General features: G+C 40.9%; 1 protein-coding gene across 3 annotated transcripts in view; it reads right to left on the minus strand.

Annotated features, from left to right (window-relative positions):
* The window catches only part of oxsr1b (oxidative stress responsive kinase 1b), a 69,203-nt gene extending 59,841 nt beyond the window's left edge, over window positions 1-9,362 (minus strand). The window contains exon 1 of one of the 3 annotated variants that reach the window (XM_072688858.1): window positions 9,055-9,362. In XM_072688858.1, the coding sequence (XP_072544959.1) occupies window positions 9,055-9,124 (70 nt within the window). In that variant the 5' untranslated portion in view covers window positions 9,125-9,362. The remainder of the gene's footprint in view (window positions 1-9,054) is intronic. The other 2 variants (XM_072688855.1, XM_072688856.1) reach the window with 2 other exon arrangements.
* Between the last annotated feature and the right edge of the window lie 6,157 nt (window positions 9,363-15,519).

Raw genomic sequence — 15,519 nt, forward strand, 5'->3', positions numbered from 1 at the left:
TCAATAAGCGCCTTCAGGCTCAGCCCTGTTTGCATTTCCTCAGGTCGGAGAAGACTACTTCTGATATCAGGAGCCCTTCATTACGTTTCCACTGCACGCCTCACACATTCCTCACGTAGTCCAAGCCTTCAGCGAGAGATGTCACATTCAGATCCTAATGACTCCCAAGGAGTCAGTCCTAGCAGCAGCTTCTCCCCTTAGCCTGACCACCACTGCTGCTGCTTTACCCAGGCCTTGTCCGCAAGTATACAAAACTTTTACTTTCTACCAGTTAAGAAGATCTAATCCACCTGTGCAATTTCTTCTCAATTATTGTAGCTCTTGAAGGTTTCCCCCAACTCTTCTTTGCAAGATATCTCTATTTATAAGATATTTTTGAAATCAAATGTGCTTCAAATAGTTCTTAGAAGAACCACATCTGTAAAAGCGATGAAGTGTGGAGAGCAAAATTAAGGTTTTCACACTTAGATTTTTGAATAGACATTGTTTTAATTATGATATTTAAATGCTTCAGTCATTGAAGTTTACAAACAACAAGCACCAGTCAACAATCCACTCCAGCCATTTGTGCCCTGGGTACCCTTGTCCTTAGAACATCAACTTGTAAACCTAGTACATTGTATTTACCCAAATCGTGGGCTGAGTGCATCCTAACACCCTTATTGAGTTTATTACATTCTATTTTTATTATTACAAGAACTCTACATAGAACCTATTTAAAAATAACTACATTTAATTAAAACATTACAGGATGGCTAAATAAATAACCTTTTTTGAGCATTCTGTCTTTTTGGTCTTGGCTAAAGACAGGGGATTCAAGATTAGGTCTGGAAATATAATCCAGATTGGAGGCCTTTAAACATGTGCTTAAACCCAAAACTTAAGTTAAGAAAGTTCCTTGCTTACAATTCAAATTGTAAAGACAGCTCTTTAAGCTTAATATTTGTTTAGTGAATTAATTCTTACAGCTATTGACAGCTATAATTTTTAATATTAAACAGCTATTATTTCTGTATTTGCAAGCCATCACACTATAATCAGGCTATTCAGTGCACCTTTATATAGAAATGACAATAAACAGAAAAGGACTGTGACCAGTCTTTCAATGTGAGCTAGACTTTTGTGAATTCTGCTTTTTGTATAAAGCACAGCTAACTGAGACAGACAGACAGATCAAACCACCCATAGACTGGTTCCAAAAAGCAGACAGTGCTTTTTCCCCCCCAGACACCAGACTACATTAAGATCCACTGCTTCTGAGGTGGAAATATCCATGCATTAACAAGATCATTCGTCCCAGGAAGTAAGTAAAACAAGCGTTTCTGCTGAGCAGGCTTCAGAGCAAGAGCTTCACTCTTCAGGCATCTTCATTTAGAGCAAAATCTCTCAGAGCCTGAGAAAACTGCAGAGGTAGGAGACAGACACTGGTTTATAAAGCCCACATCAAAACTCTACCAGGATCAAAATACAAAAATCCAACAAACAAATATCAATAATTATTGTTCATTATTCAATCAGACGTACTAACCAATCAAACTGTGCTTGCTTTTCAGAAAAAAACTAAACCATCCAACAATAAAAACATGGCAGCTGTTAGAAAACAAGTCACATTGATCTATTAATCTAGACCAGTAATTGGTCAGATGGGTCAGGTGTCCCAAAACACCTAATACTACCCTGAAAAATGAACAGATATTACAGCTTTGTAAATTACAGTGATCTTTCTTTGTTTCTTTTCCTTGGCTCAAGATTTTAATTGTGTAACAAAATGCTCACTTCCTACGATTTTAATGGCTTCATGCCACTCTTACATCAACAGAAACATGCAACACTAGTTTTTGAAGTACTATAAAGTAAGAAAAATACTTTTTTCTTTAAAAAAAGAATTAAAATATAAATAAATCAATAAATAACACCAAGTACCTACAACCCCTTGATACAGTATTATTACATGTATATACAGGTTATACATGATGACAGCCAAGCACTAGTCTTTCAGTTAAGTCTAGTGTAACAGGTACCATCGTTTTTTCCCAAGCATCTTAAATACTGGCATCAGTATTGGCGAAACTCAAGTCATAGCCCAAATTTAAAGACCCTGAATGCTGTAAGGATAAGTCACTGGGAGTGTTACAACACACTCAGCTCAAGATTCATCTCACAACACTGACTTCACGATTCAATTTTCTAATTATATTGTAAATGAAGACTGACTGACTGCTGACTGTTACCATGCTGAGGTGTAATCTGATTACTACAATGCCCCTGCATTAGAGATCACAGTTAACAGAATGCATGATGACTAAATGATTAAAAATAAAGTGCTTGACACCTACTACCAAGTTGGGTTTTCCCATTCAAAGTTCCACATGATGTCCAAGATAAATGAGATTTCAGGGTTTTCAGTTGAATATCAGTTTGAATATTAGAATATTCAAATTACAACCACCCCCGGTTAGTGAGCTTATACAACTCTGTTTATATAATGAACAAAACACACGTACATACATACATACATACATATATATACACACACACACACATATATACATACATACATATACACAATAATATAAACAGACATCTCCATTTTTAATTTTCTTATTTATTTGAACCCTGTAGCTGCTTTGTACATTGTGTAAACAATTCTAGATGAATGGACCAATAGAAATGCTCCAAAACGTTACAATCTTTGTCCACTGACTTCCATTGAAAGTTATGAAGCCAAATAGCCTTGTGGAAGACGTTTTCATTGGACAGCGACGAGATCCACCTCTCCACCATTGGTTCTTTGTCCTGCCATCAGTTCTGAATAATATGCAGGTTTTCTGATGCTGTAATAACATGGGCGTGACATGTATTCAGTTTTGTATACAATAGGACAGGCTGGATGAGGTCAGGCATTTAGAAAACAACACTGCAATACACACAGGCTAACACTTTGTAGGTCCATGCTGTGTAAAAGCCTTAGCCAGTCATGGCAATGGATTAGAACCTGCCGTTTCCCAGCAGTGATCCTAATAGAGCCTATGTAACATTTAAATACATACAAATGAAGATAAGTGGAGTGGTCAGTGTGTCAGCTTAACCATTTCCAAAGTCCTCCTTAAGGAAGCCAAGAATTTAAAGCTCTTATCCAATAACTATTTCATCTAATCCAACAAAGTCAGAACATGCTGCTGATCATGAAGGCTACTGATGTTCATCGATACGTAGGTCAGAAGAGGACAGGCCTGGTAGGTGACTTCTATGTGAACTCCAGTCACTGTATGGATTTGTTCAGGTCCACCAGCAGATCACCTGATTTACTTCAATGAAGGACTGATTAGATTAACTAGGTGTTGGATGGGAACTGCAATTACTGGCCTTCTTCCAGGAGAGTGCCAGAAATGGTCAAGCTCACACACTGACATATGGTGTGTGGTTTACACATATTTATTCTACTGCACAAATACCCATTTAGCTTTTTGCACAGTACTGCAGAGTTTTATGACTTTCATGACAAATGACAGGTCATATTGCAGAACATCTGTCTCCGCATATGAATGCCTGCGATTCATCATAACGCTTAGTGAGCGCTCGAACGGATTTATCAAACAGTACGCAGCAGAGACGTCTGTGAATTGTCACAGTGCTCATTTACTGAGCGCAGCATACTGCAGGCCTTTGCTGAAGAAAACATGACATCACAGCAGTTGTAACAGTTCTAAACCCAAACTGAAATCCACCATGACGTGAACCGCAACTATTTCATTATTTTTTTTTTTTTGTTTTTTACTTACTGTAAAAGTACAGTAAGTGCACTTGTTTTTTAAAGAGGAATCCAAGGCTATGTTCACATTACAAGCCCCATTCATTTTTTAAAAATCCACTCTTGTGCACATGAATACTAGAGATGGACCGATCTGCGTTTTGGGGGCCAATACCTTCAGCTTAATCAGCCAATACCCAATACTGATCGAGGGTCGAGGCTGGAGGCCACATTAACCTTTCCAGGCATTACCTGGTAATGCATCATCGTACAGGGCTTCTCAAGATGAAATGTACTTTACTTTTTGAAATCTTTTTGAATCAACAGCATTTAAAACACTGCCAACTCTGAGCATGAGCCGAGAGAGCCTGTGAATGGCTGTGCAGAACTGCACTGTGAAGCCCGGAGTGGAAACAACAGAAAAAGGGCTGCCTATCTAGTGCTAAAAAGTCCATCACTTTGGAAGCGATTCCTTTATCTTCGCGACTGTTGCTGCTGTACTTGTGGTTGTGGTTAAATGTGGTCTGCTCTGCTCTGGTTTTGTGAGGGTAGCGGCGTTTCCTAGCTCTGCTGTGTTCTGATACTCGCTAGGTTGAGTGAGTGGAGAGGGGTATCCGGTTAATGGTGTTTAAAGTCTTTACTCTTCTTCCTCCATGAGACACATTAGTTTTACCCATTCTACAAATCTGCGAGTGTGAGTCAGGTTTGGTTTATATGATATAATAAAAGTTTGGGGTTTTTTTATTTTAAAAAAATGAAAACACCCCACTGGCTCTAATGGATTTCTGCAACCATGCACATGCCCTGTAGTTCCATCGAGTAGTTAAACAAGAACCTGCAGCCATCTCCTGCTCCTGGCCTCACTGAATCTCACACAGAGCTGATGTAATTCTCATCTCGCGAATATGATCTGAGTGGCTCTTTGGAAGTTGACTAAGTTGGAGACATATCGTGCAGATAATGATGCATAGCTGGTTGATTTTTCAATCTCTAATTGAGACGTTCATGCAAGTCACCTGCCGGTAGTACTAAGCACATACATACAGGCATAAAGACGCATGAAATCGTCGGTCTGAGATCTGACTATTTGCATTCCATTCATGCCTTGTGCTCTCAAATTGTAGACATGCCCTATCTGGGACCACATATGAAAGTGACTCAAATCTGATTTGAAAAGGATTTGACATGTCCACACAGCCCTAAAAAACTGCATCAAATAAAGGCAATAAATAAATAAATAAATAAATAAATATTATATATGCGCTCCTACGCCCTGCTGGAAAAAATCAGCTGTCTAGAAGTATTGAGTAAGTATGAGGAACCTGTGTGTAAATGTGTTCGGTTAGCACACAGGAACAGAGCAAATGAATGGATTTAGAAGCAGTCCTAAAAAGTCAGAAGTTGCATAGACCTACATCACAGACCTTGCCAATGACATTCAAGCCTATAATCGCAATTATAACAAGGGCAAGGCCTTATCAGGTCTACCTCAGCCTCTTTCAGGTTGTTTAATCAGCGGGCAAACCATGACCTACTGTTTTATTAGAACATCAGTACGTTTTACAGCTAAACAGCAGTGAAGTTTGACATCTTGAATCGGTATATTAGCAAGCTTGTTACCATCCCAAGATAGCAGCTTCCTAAGCCAATTACCGCTCTTAAAGCAACAATCTAAGGCCAAACTCATGATCTTTGACCACGATCTTTGCCAAGTAACCCAATTCCAAACAGGTACATGTGGGTTTTTCCTCCCCATGCCAGAATGACTGATGCATGTTTGCCTGAACATGTTTTCCTTTCAGCTCGACACAGACCGAAGGGCCTCTATCAACAAGACACTGATTTACAGCAAAAAAACCCTTAATAGCTTGTAAGGCGTGTTCACAAATTTGCACAAAATTGCTTGTTCATTTTAAAAGGCCCCAATGGCGCAGATTTTTTGGCTCATGCTGAATAATGGCTGAATGGAGATTGTAGGTCATTACTATAGGCATCCTTGTCTGTAAATGAAAGGGGGTTGTTTTTTTTTTTTTATTCCTGCATAATTAAACTGCTATTCTGCAGTAACGTTTACGGTGGTGGTGGACGGAACCAAACATTTGAAGAGTTTAAGGCCGTGAAAAGCTCCCACACAGACAGCTGTTACGTACAATGGTACCAAATCTACATCACACATAAAACTCACACATGCAGGTTCACTGGTGCTTTAGGATAGTAAATAAAGCACATACAACTGTGTACTTATTGGTACTTATCGCCACCACTGCAGGGTTTGTAAGACCCCATTTACCCCTGGTCACTTTATATGACTAATATCTGGGTTGTCTCCTGATAAGATTTTAGACACGCATCTACATTAAGTAGTCAAGCACATCTCAGGTTAGTCAGACTAAAATCTGATTGGTGTGTGTGTGTGTGTGTGTTTGTGGGGTGGAACATGCAAACTCGCTTGGTGCATGTCAATTTTTCCTGGTGTTTCAGATGTACTGAGAGGGGTTTTGGTTGGTGAATGAGTCTCGGAGGGACAGATGTGTTAACACTGCTATAATGTGGCTCAAACGCGTCTCAGACCTCCTAATGAAGTGGTTTAAGTGATTGGATTTGTATTCGGTTTCAATGCGTATTGGGTCTGTTTACCATCACATTTTTATGTGTCTTGACCTAATCCAGATATAATCCCGATACTCGAGACACATGAAAGTCTTTACCTCAAAAACTCTAAACAACTTTGTTTCCATCTATGTGGATTAAGGTTTTTGTTGTTTTTTTTTTTTAAACAAACTGGACAGGTCCGGATTGGCCTAAACACAGGAGACGGCAACAATCAGGCACCGTTCTGCAACTCTGTGCCAAACTTGATATTGCTTGTTTTGACAGGACTGTTCTGGTCTGCTTGTCCTAAAATTACAACAAGGAGAAGCTCATGCAGTACGGTAAACATTAATCAGACACGAGACATTTCCAGAAAGGAATATGTACAACTTAAGTTTTACATCACTGTTAATAAGGCCTGTGTTATGCAATACTGCAAAAAAAAAAAAAAAGAGAGATGAGCAAAGATATTGGAAACACATCAGTGTCGTCGGATAATCAGCATCAGGCAGCTGTTTAGCTTGGACCGATATCTGATAAAAGTATTTATAGAACTGCAGAAGAGAAGAATGGTGTGGTGATTCTGAACTCCTGCTTTATAACACTGACTTTTTTAATTCATTGAACTGTATTTGGAATAAAAGTATCTCCGTAATGCTGATCCAAGTGGACTTCCTCCCAATGATGACACTTCATAACCATTTATGTATCAGCATCAGCATACAAGCCCATATCTAACCGAAATACATGATGCATCAACGGGTTCTACTACAGGGTGTGTATTTTAGAAACTCAGCCTCATGAACTCTCTCTCTCTCTTGCTTATCTTCACTATAAAGAAAGGGCCTTTACAGGCCTGCACAAATGAAAGTGTGCATTATAGTGAAGGCGAGGACAGGTTCCCACAGTCAGCACGGCTCTGTGCAGCGAGGTAAAACTGAGCTCTATATTCGTCAGTCATTTACTCAGTTGTAAAAGTCAATATAAACTAAAGCCACGCTGCCACACACACAGAACTACAAACAGCAGCAGGCTGCCAGAGGGGAAATGACAGTAACCTGATAATCGGCCAAATCCACATGGCGCTAACTGCTCTTCTTTATCTCGCTCGGACTGTGGGCGGCTCCTCTTCTGTCGAACCAAATCTTTCTAAAGAGTTCACCGTGAGCACTGAGTCACTTTCAAACAGTAAACACCACCGCTCTCCCACCCTGGGGCAGACTAGGCTTTGATTCTCCGGCTAGAGAGGAGCACCACGCTACACTGAGTCCTAGGGCAAGACTCCCAACCCTACATTCACCTACCTGTGGAACGTGACTCAGATGTACGTCGGTCTGAATGAGAGCGTCAATTTTAAATGGCATAAAAGCAAATGTAAAGTCTGTGTGTTTTTACCGAGAATAAATTATAGAGTTATACAGATACATGTTTTCTGCTAATACATAAGCATAAGTGGGCGGGGCATAACTGCTGTACGGTGAACAGGTGGGTGTATATGCAAATAGGGTGGGGGGGGTTGTGACGTCACAAAACCAGCAAACTCAAAACCGGCTGATCGTTCACCCACGTTTCCATCTACGGACTTTATGAACAGGGAAAGGGCAGTGGGCATTAAAATGAATCATTTATAAATGTTCACATCAGATAACACAGGTGAGAAAAGAAAACAGAACAACAAGGGGTGTGTCAGGCTTATTAAAACATTACTTCAGCACTGTCTGCAAGTACGGTTGCTCATTTATTGCCTTAATAAATGATAGCTAGATTCAGGGTTGTAACCACTGCCAGCCTGTATAACCAGCCTCACCGTTGTGCGAGTGTGCCGAGGTCAGCTAGTTTATCTGGACCGGAATCATGTCTTAACACCTGCCCTGGACATTTCAGTGTGCTGACACACCTGATCTAACTGAATCCTCAGTTCATTACCAAACCCTTTCCCGAGGTAGAAATGGGTGTGTTGCAGCAGGCAGGCACTAAAATGTGAAGTAGCTTGCTAGCTAGCTAGCTGGCTAACTATTTAGCTAGAGAACAGCTAGGGCTCCGTCCGAAACCCCACACTACCACACTAAACAGGGTGTCAGAAATACTCCCCCGGCGTTAGAAGTGCATTCGTTAGGGCAGTATGTATAGTACAGTGGTGTGTGGTTTAGGACGCAGCCTAGCACTGAGCTAGTTAAAATGTGAAGCTTTTAGGTTTGTCACCCACTCATACTGTCCAGACGACACGAACAGGGGGGTAATTTGTCTTGACTTAACAGGATATTAGGGATAATATAGTTCAAAATAGTTCAAATAAAGCCAAAACTGATTTATGTTAGGATAGCTAGTAAGGTTTGTTGGCTAAGCTAACCGCAGCTAGCTACAACTCTTCAGAGTTTTAAGAGACCGGGGGATAAAGGCGGCACCTTCAGAAATAGTGCCCTTACAGTCGACGTACAGTAGCTAGCTACATTATACAGACAGTGCCCTAAAATATATAGCTGGCGCTGCCTGGCTAAACGCTGGACTGAGCGGCAGCACTACTGCAAGACGTCCCCAGCGCTAGATTAGCTTAGCTTAGCTAGCGAGCTAGGCTAACACAGCGAGCCAGACAGGCAGAGGAATGCCTCAGCTGTGTTGAAAACACCAACCCAAGGATGTATTCGTTGGCATCCTTTGCACTTAAAGGATCAAGAGGGCAATGGTCCCCAAAAACCGCGCAAGACACTCACCGATCACCTCCTGCAGCTCGTAGTCATCCTTGCAGATGGACCAGGGTTGGGAGCTCAGGTCCTCCGACATGGCTTTGGCTCTAACGGCGCTTCTCTCTGCTCAAACACCGCCGAATCCAAGGTCTCGGGTTGCTCTCCGGAAACTCAAAAATAACAAGAAACGAGAAAATGTCACACGTAGGCCGTCCACACCGATGGATGGTACCGATCCCATACAGCTCCTGCTACTATATCATTCCCAAAGTTTGCCACCAGCGGCCCCCGCCTTCACATTCCTGCGGAGCCCTGGGGCGGAGAGACAGCGCCGCCATGCTGAGAGGGGAAGGGTGCGTCTTAAACCGAGCACTCGGTCCCCTACTCAGTAGATTAGCCTACTACTAAAGATTAACACACTAAAAACCTACGTTCCCTCAATTTAACAATGCTTTCCTTTAATATAATCAATTATTCCTTTAGTTTAGAAGAGACGCTTTTGTTAAGACGAATAATTATATTGATGAAACAAATCTTTAGACTTAGGGAACAAGTTATTCATTTGAGGGGCACAGATTTTTAAACCAAGGGAACAATTTAATTAATTGAGGGAATGATTCATTAAAGCGAGGGAACAATTTATTAAATCGAGGGATTTTTAAAAATCTCATTTCATTTTTACACTGATAAAATATGAGTGATTTAACCATTCACACAATTCATCTCTTACGAGAAATAATCTTTAGTAAATTCAGACAGTGAAATGTACTGTTTACTATAACGATAATGGCAGTGTTTCTGCATTATTACAACATGAATCCTCACTCAAGTAAAACATTTGAGACGACAGGTGAAATCAGTATTGTTGTTTACCTGGTTCCAATGGCACATGTCAAGTGGAGGGATATACATACCGAGCAACGAGTGAACAGTGAACAAGTGAACGAGTGAACGAGTGAGCAGTGAACGAGTGAATAGTGAACACACTTAACAGACTGCTTGGAGCCAACGTCTTAGTGCCAGAGACCACAGGACATCTTTCAAGGATCTTGAGGGTTCTTAGCCTTGACGGGTCAGAGTTGTTCTGGCGGTTTAAGGGGGGGCTACACAGTTCATGTTATGGGTGATAGGTTTATAATCTGTTTATTCAGTAGAACAATGTTTCACAAAGTGTCACAATATATTATATTTTTAACATGTTTGCCCTTCTGTTTTAATCTCAAAGTGCTGCAATTTGATTCATTTTCCGTTTTTGGTCACTTTGGTTTTTAGATAAATCCCTACACTTAGAGATGCACTGTGGAAAGGTGTTAGTCTGCATGGGCACAGCCTAGATTACTACATAGGGAGCTAGAATTCGATTTGAGACGCGGCCAAAGAGAACGAGAAGTTTAGTCACACGGCGTGTCGCAGATACTGAGCAACGAGCCAGCAGTCTGACAGCAGCTGAACTCAACCAAATTCAGCACAGAAACGAATTACTGCACGACATGTACATGACTAACATAAAAAACGGAGTGAGAGGTAGCGCTAGCTACATCCCTTTTCTCAGAAATAGGCCTGACTAGATTAGTCTCTTTTATTCATAAAGTAGACCCATCAGATCTGTACCTTACTTAAATGAACTAAATGCTGCACAGCACTGTGTTACAGCAAATGTAACTCAAAATGTGACTAAATATGCTAATATGTGCAGTGAAGCGCTTTGGTTGCAACATCCATCATGGCGGAAATCAGGCTCCACGCTGCGTCCTAAATTGAGTACTGCACACTACACACTTACTCTTAGTGCCTGCCAGGTCTGTTCTCCTGCTTACTCGGTGTGGAAGGCTAGAGGGCCGGCTAGTTCCAAAGTTCACTCTTGTGGTTTTGTGTACTTCAGTGCTTTGGTGTCCAGTAAGTGTTCAAGTGTGTCCCATTTCTCAAACATGCAAAAGCCCAGTGCCAGATAGTGTTGCTTGCAGGACAGTGTTGCTGTCCACTCAATGTCCTCTCGCTGCGATGCGCAGTTATCCAAGATTAGGGGCATTTTCACGCTTGTCCTAAATACACAAGTGCACACCTAGGATTATTATTGGTTTGCTTTCACAAAGAACAATTTTATACAAACCTTGGATCAGGTGCACAATTTTGAACATAATTTTTCTGCATGCATTTTTGCAAAATAGTAGGGCCTAAATTCATCATTTATTGCTTTTCTTTCTCTTTTTTTGGATATAAACTTTTTGGTGGCAAACAACAGCGTATAGCATCACCTGTAAACAAGGAGCCAAGAAGGGTTTTATCCAGGCAAGCAATATGCCGTCCAAGCAGTCCAGTGCTAAAATGAACCAATCACGCAGCCCCACACCTGAGGCCTGGAGCAGATAGCCTCCCCACCTGCAGCGGACCGCAACAGAGTTCACTAGAAGCGAACCCTGAACCACAGATTTCAGGAGGACAGCACCTGGGCTCAAAAACATCTTTCACAATTGGCCAAACATACTGAGCTTGCTGGAAGAAGCGGACCAGGGTCCAGAAAAAAGCTCTAGAGTGAAAACACCCTAGGTTAGCTTTTAGCCTCACACTATGTCACTTCCCGAGGATTTTACAGGTAGTACAGTTTGTTTTTAAAGGTATTTAAAGAGTTAAAAGTTTTAAAGAGTTTCCCTTTCTGGCACAAGAAAAGGTGCAATCACGAGACCTGGTGTTTGTAGCAACCCGTTTCCAGAATGTCTGGTTATGTCTAACTTTCTTTGGAATAAGGTCACAACAGTGTTTGAGGTTCACAGTATATCACTTCCATGTACTGAACTCACATCATTCAGCAACACTGAAGTAAACACAGTACTTTATTCTAGGGCACCTTTTGTGTTTTTTTTAGATCCATAATTGTTGGAAAACGTTGAAAACAGAATAATAATCCAAACACAAGCAAGTTAAGAAATTAGAGAAAAAATATCAAGAGAGTGACGCCTGATAGAAGTGCTATCTGCTTATATTTGATGTCTGCCAATGGAAGCTTATAGATATCTAAAGTGTATACTGGTATAAATGCAGTATTTGTTGTGGTCATTTCAGTGATATTAGTTCAGTGCTAATAGTCATGTCATATATACAATACTAACTACAAACAAATAAAGCAGACAAAACTACATCTAATATAAATAAATAAGTGTATGTGTTTGGTAACCAGTGTCTGATTCAAATTCCAGTCAATAATCCTGGTCAGGATTTTGCACAAGGAGGCCGAACAGGATTTGTTTGGCCGATTTGTTTAGTGCCATCTTGTGGCACAAACCCTACAACGCCCAGCAAACACTTGGGAGTTAATGGCTGAAGCTAATGACACCATAAGGTCGGTTGAGGTTAGCTTCATGGCTGTAACTGGATGTTCCAGAGGGGTGGTAAACTCCGGCCTTGCAGAGATCAGTGTGTTCCCTCTTTTTAGGAAAGATGCCCTAAAGGTGCCCTACAGTGGAAAACTGCATAGTGGCATAGTTGAATATGTTAAGTCCTGTACATGGAAGTGACAAGAAAATCCTGTATAATCAAACCAGAACTTTAAAATGTGTCAGTTTTAAAAACCCCAAAACTGTTACGGTCTAAATAATTTTATTTACACCCCTAAAGTTTACATACACCCTAGAATAAGCCTTTTTGAGGAAGCCAAGGAAGCCAAAGCTGATAATGCAAGCAGGTTTTTGTGTTAGCCTGCATGCTATCCCCTAGCTGACTGACCTTTACCATCTCTTCTCTCCTAGAAAACAGACAGCAGGGGTCACCAGTCTCATCTATAAAGGGGTGGTGTGCTTCTGCTTTATTGGAACGAAAACCTGCACCGGCCTTTTGTGATAAGATTGGCGACCCCTGGACTACAACCAACCCCTTGTCATAAGAGGAATTTGAAAGTGCTACTTCAGAACGCAAACCTGGTGCACTTATTATACAATGTTCTTGTAACAGTTCTAAAAACAAAGCTATGCTATGGTATGCTATGCTGTGTGGCTCCATTGGGCTGCCGTGGGGCAGAGGTCATCATTTTTTTTCCACAGGCCCACCATCAGAGGAAAATCAGTACTGGCATTTATCACCTTAAGAAAAGTCTTATACTTAATATACATTAATATATGTACAGTCATCTCAGAATATTATGACCACCTACCTCATAGTGGGAACAACCACATTTGGCTCAGATGACTCTAGCAAAGACGCCATGGCCTGAGCTGTATTGGGTGATGGAAGGTGTTTATTATAGAGGTCAACGTGGCACGTTGATTGCGCTGTACCACTCGCCGGAGTCGCCGCTCCCCTCTGGCATCAATGGCCATTGGGCCCACTGTCATAATCACATTAGAATATTATGAGCACCCCTCGTTTAGAATGAACTCGACCCAGGACATCGCAGATGCCACGTGACGGGATTTGCTGTACGTTTAAACAAGCGAGCACACCAGTCAGTTGCAGCAGTGCAAAAGGATCATCATGGGCAAAGGATGTGATTTCTTAAAAAAACAAAAAAACAATTATGTAGTATGTAAACAATGCTAAAGCTTCAAAACATAGTTTTCGAGTCCATACAGTCATTGTATGGAAACTAAGCCGCAAAAACTGAATCCATTGCATACATCATTACACATTGCATATATCATATAGCTGCTATATTTGCAAATGCCTGTCTATTCAGCCTACAGTAGTTTAGCCTAACCCGCTCATACTGAAGTTAGTATGAGGCTGGTAAATGATAATGGAAACATTAATTATGGCTGTTTTTGGTGCATAAATGCACATTAACATCCTAGAGTTTCTATGAGACCTAGAAGGGTTGACCAAACCTGTTTGCATAATGCCTGTGAAAGCAAGCAGAAAGAGGTCCAGAAAAAAGAACAAAAACGAGCGGTCAAAACATATTTATCACCCGCATTCAGCCAGGTTATATTTTCCTTTGTGCGGCCAGCTGCATATCTGGCTGTGCAATCAGTGCTAGTGTCAGCGCTGTGCTGAACTGCGTTCCACACAAACTGAGTTGTGTGTGTGTGTGTGTGTGTGTAAGTGTGCTACAGTAAAGGAGTGTATTCATGTCACTGATCGCTTTCGACTACTACTTCTCTCTACACACACCAAGCAACACATCTGCACAATCACACAGGAAGTGTTTGTCACTGTAAACCTCAATGCTCTTGAGAAATATCCTACTTTTATCTTGTATCTTATCTTAGCTCATGTCCACGTTACCTTTATTTTTATAATATAATCATAAACATTCTGGCTTGGGCCGGAACCCAAGAGAGCACAACTGGCCTTGCTCTGTCTGGGTGGGTAGATAGCTCTCTCTCTCCTTACATCACTCCAGTGTGATGCTGGCAGTCACAGGTGTCCACTGCTAGCAGATGCATCAGAACTAGGTACCTGACACTTTTCAGCGAGTGTGTTGGTGACGTTGCATCAGTGGAAGTTGGAAAAGGTGGTGGAGGAGGTGGCTAGTTATGCATGTGTTGGAGGAGGCATGTGTCAGTCCTCACACTCCCAGTGTCAGGGGCATTACATGTGATAGGGGAGTGTGGGTTGATTCATTCTTGGCTATCTTAAAGAACTGGAGAGGAAAATTGGTAAAAATAATCAAATAAGCTGAACATTAAATACGTTCAAGAAACACTCAGCCAAAAATAAATATTAATAAATTACAGCGTTTTCTGGACCTGCTCTTGGTGTCCCTGCCCTGCACATTTAAGTGTTTTTCCTGCTGTAACACACCCATTTGCATTTCATGAAGGATTGGTTTAATGATCTGTTGAATAATTGTTATGCAAATTAAAGTCATAAATATGTCATGGGTGTTACACTAAAATAGAAACTCATGAGGCCAAACCACCGAAGGGTATTTCCCAATTCTTTCATATTCTCAACACATGATCACTCTACATGCAATATCATAACGATATCAGCTCAAAAAACACATTTTAAAACATTCTCAACAATACAAGTCTAATACAATACAACTCTAGAGGCCTATATGCAGGTCACTCGTCACTTCCTCACGCATGTACTACTTAAATATTAGAAGTAACTGAATAAATACATTGCTATAGCTATATACTAAATACTCAAGCTTAAAAAGGCACGCACTACATCTACGTGATGTTTTCTATGTGATGTATTAGTCACTGGAGTGAGATTTTCCAGTTTAAAGATGGACAACCACCTTCGAATGATATATCTTGAAGGCAGAAAGGAATTTTGGGGGGAAAAACACAAATACTTTTAAAATATTTGAGGGTGTTTTCATTTTGTCTTCTAGCCGGCAAATGCTGAGAGACAGAGAACTAATATTGCTGCTAGGAAGCTGAATATCATATCAGTGAGTGTGCTAGCAGTCTGAATTTATTTAGCACTGTGGGAGGATTCCCAGTGATTGCATGACATATTAGTTTAATACATGCTGGGAGAATATAAAGTGATAAAAATGCTGAACCTGAGAGATGCTATGCTACACTACAGATTATTATATAACAT

The sequence above is a fragment of the Salminus brasiliensis genome, chromosome 1 (assembly GCF_030463535.1).
Source record: "Salminus brasiliensis chromosome 1, fSalBra1.hap2, whole genome shotgun sequence".
Classification (NCBI taxonomy): domain Eukaryota; kingdom Metazoa; phylum Chordata; class Actinopteri; order Characiformes; family Bryconidae; genus Salminus; species Salminus brasiliensis.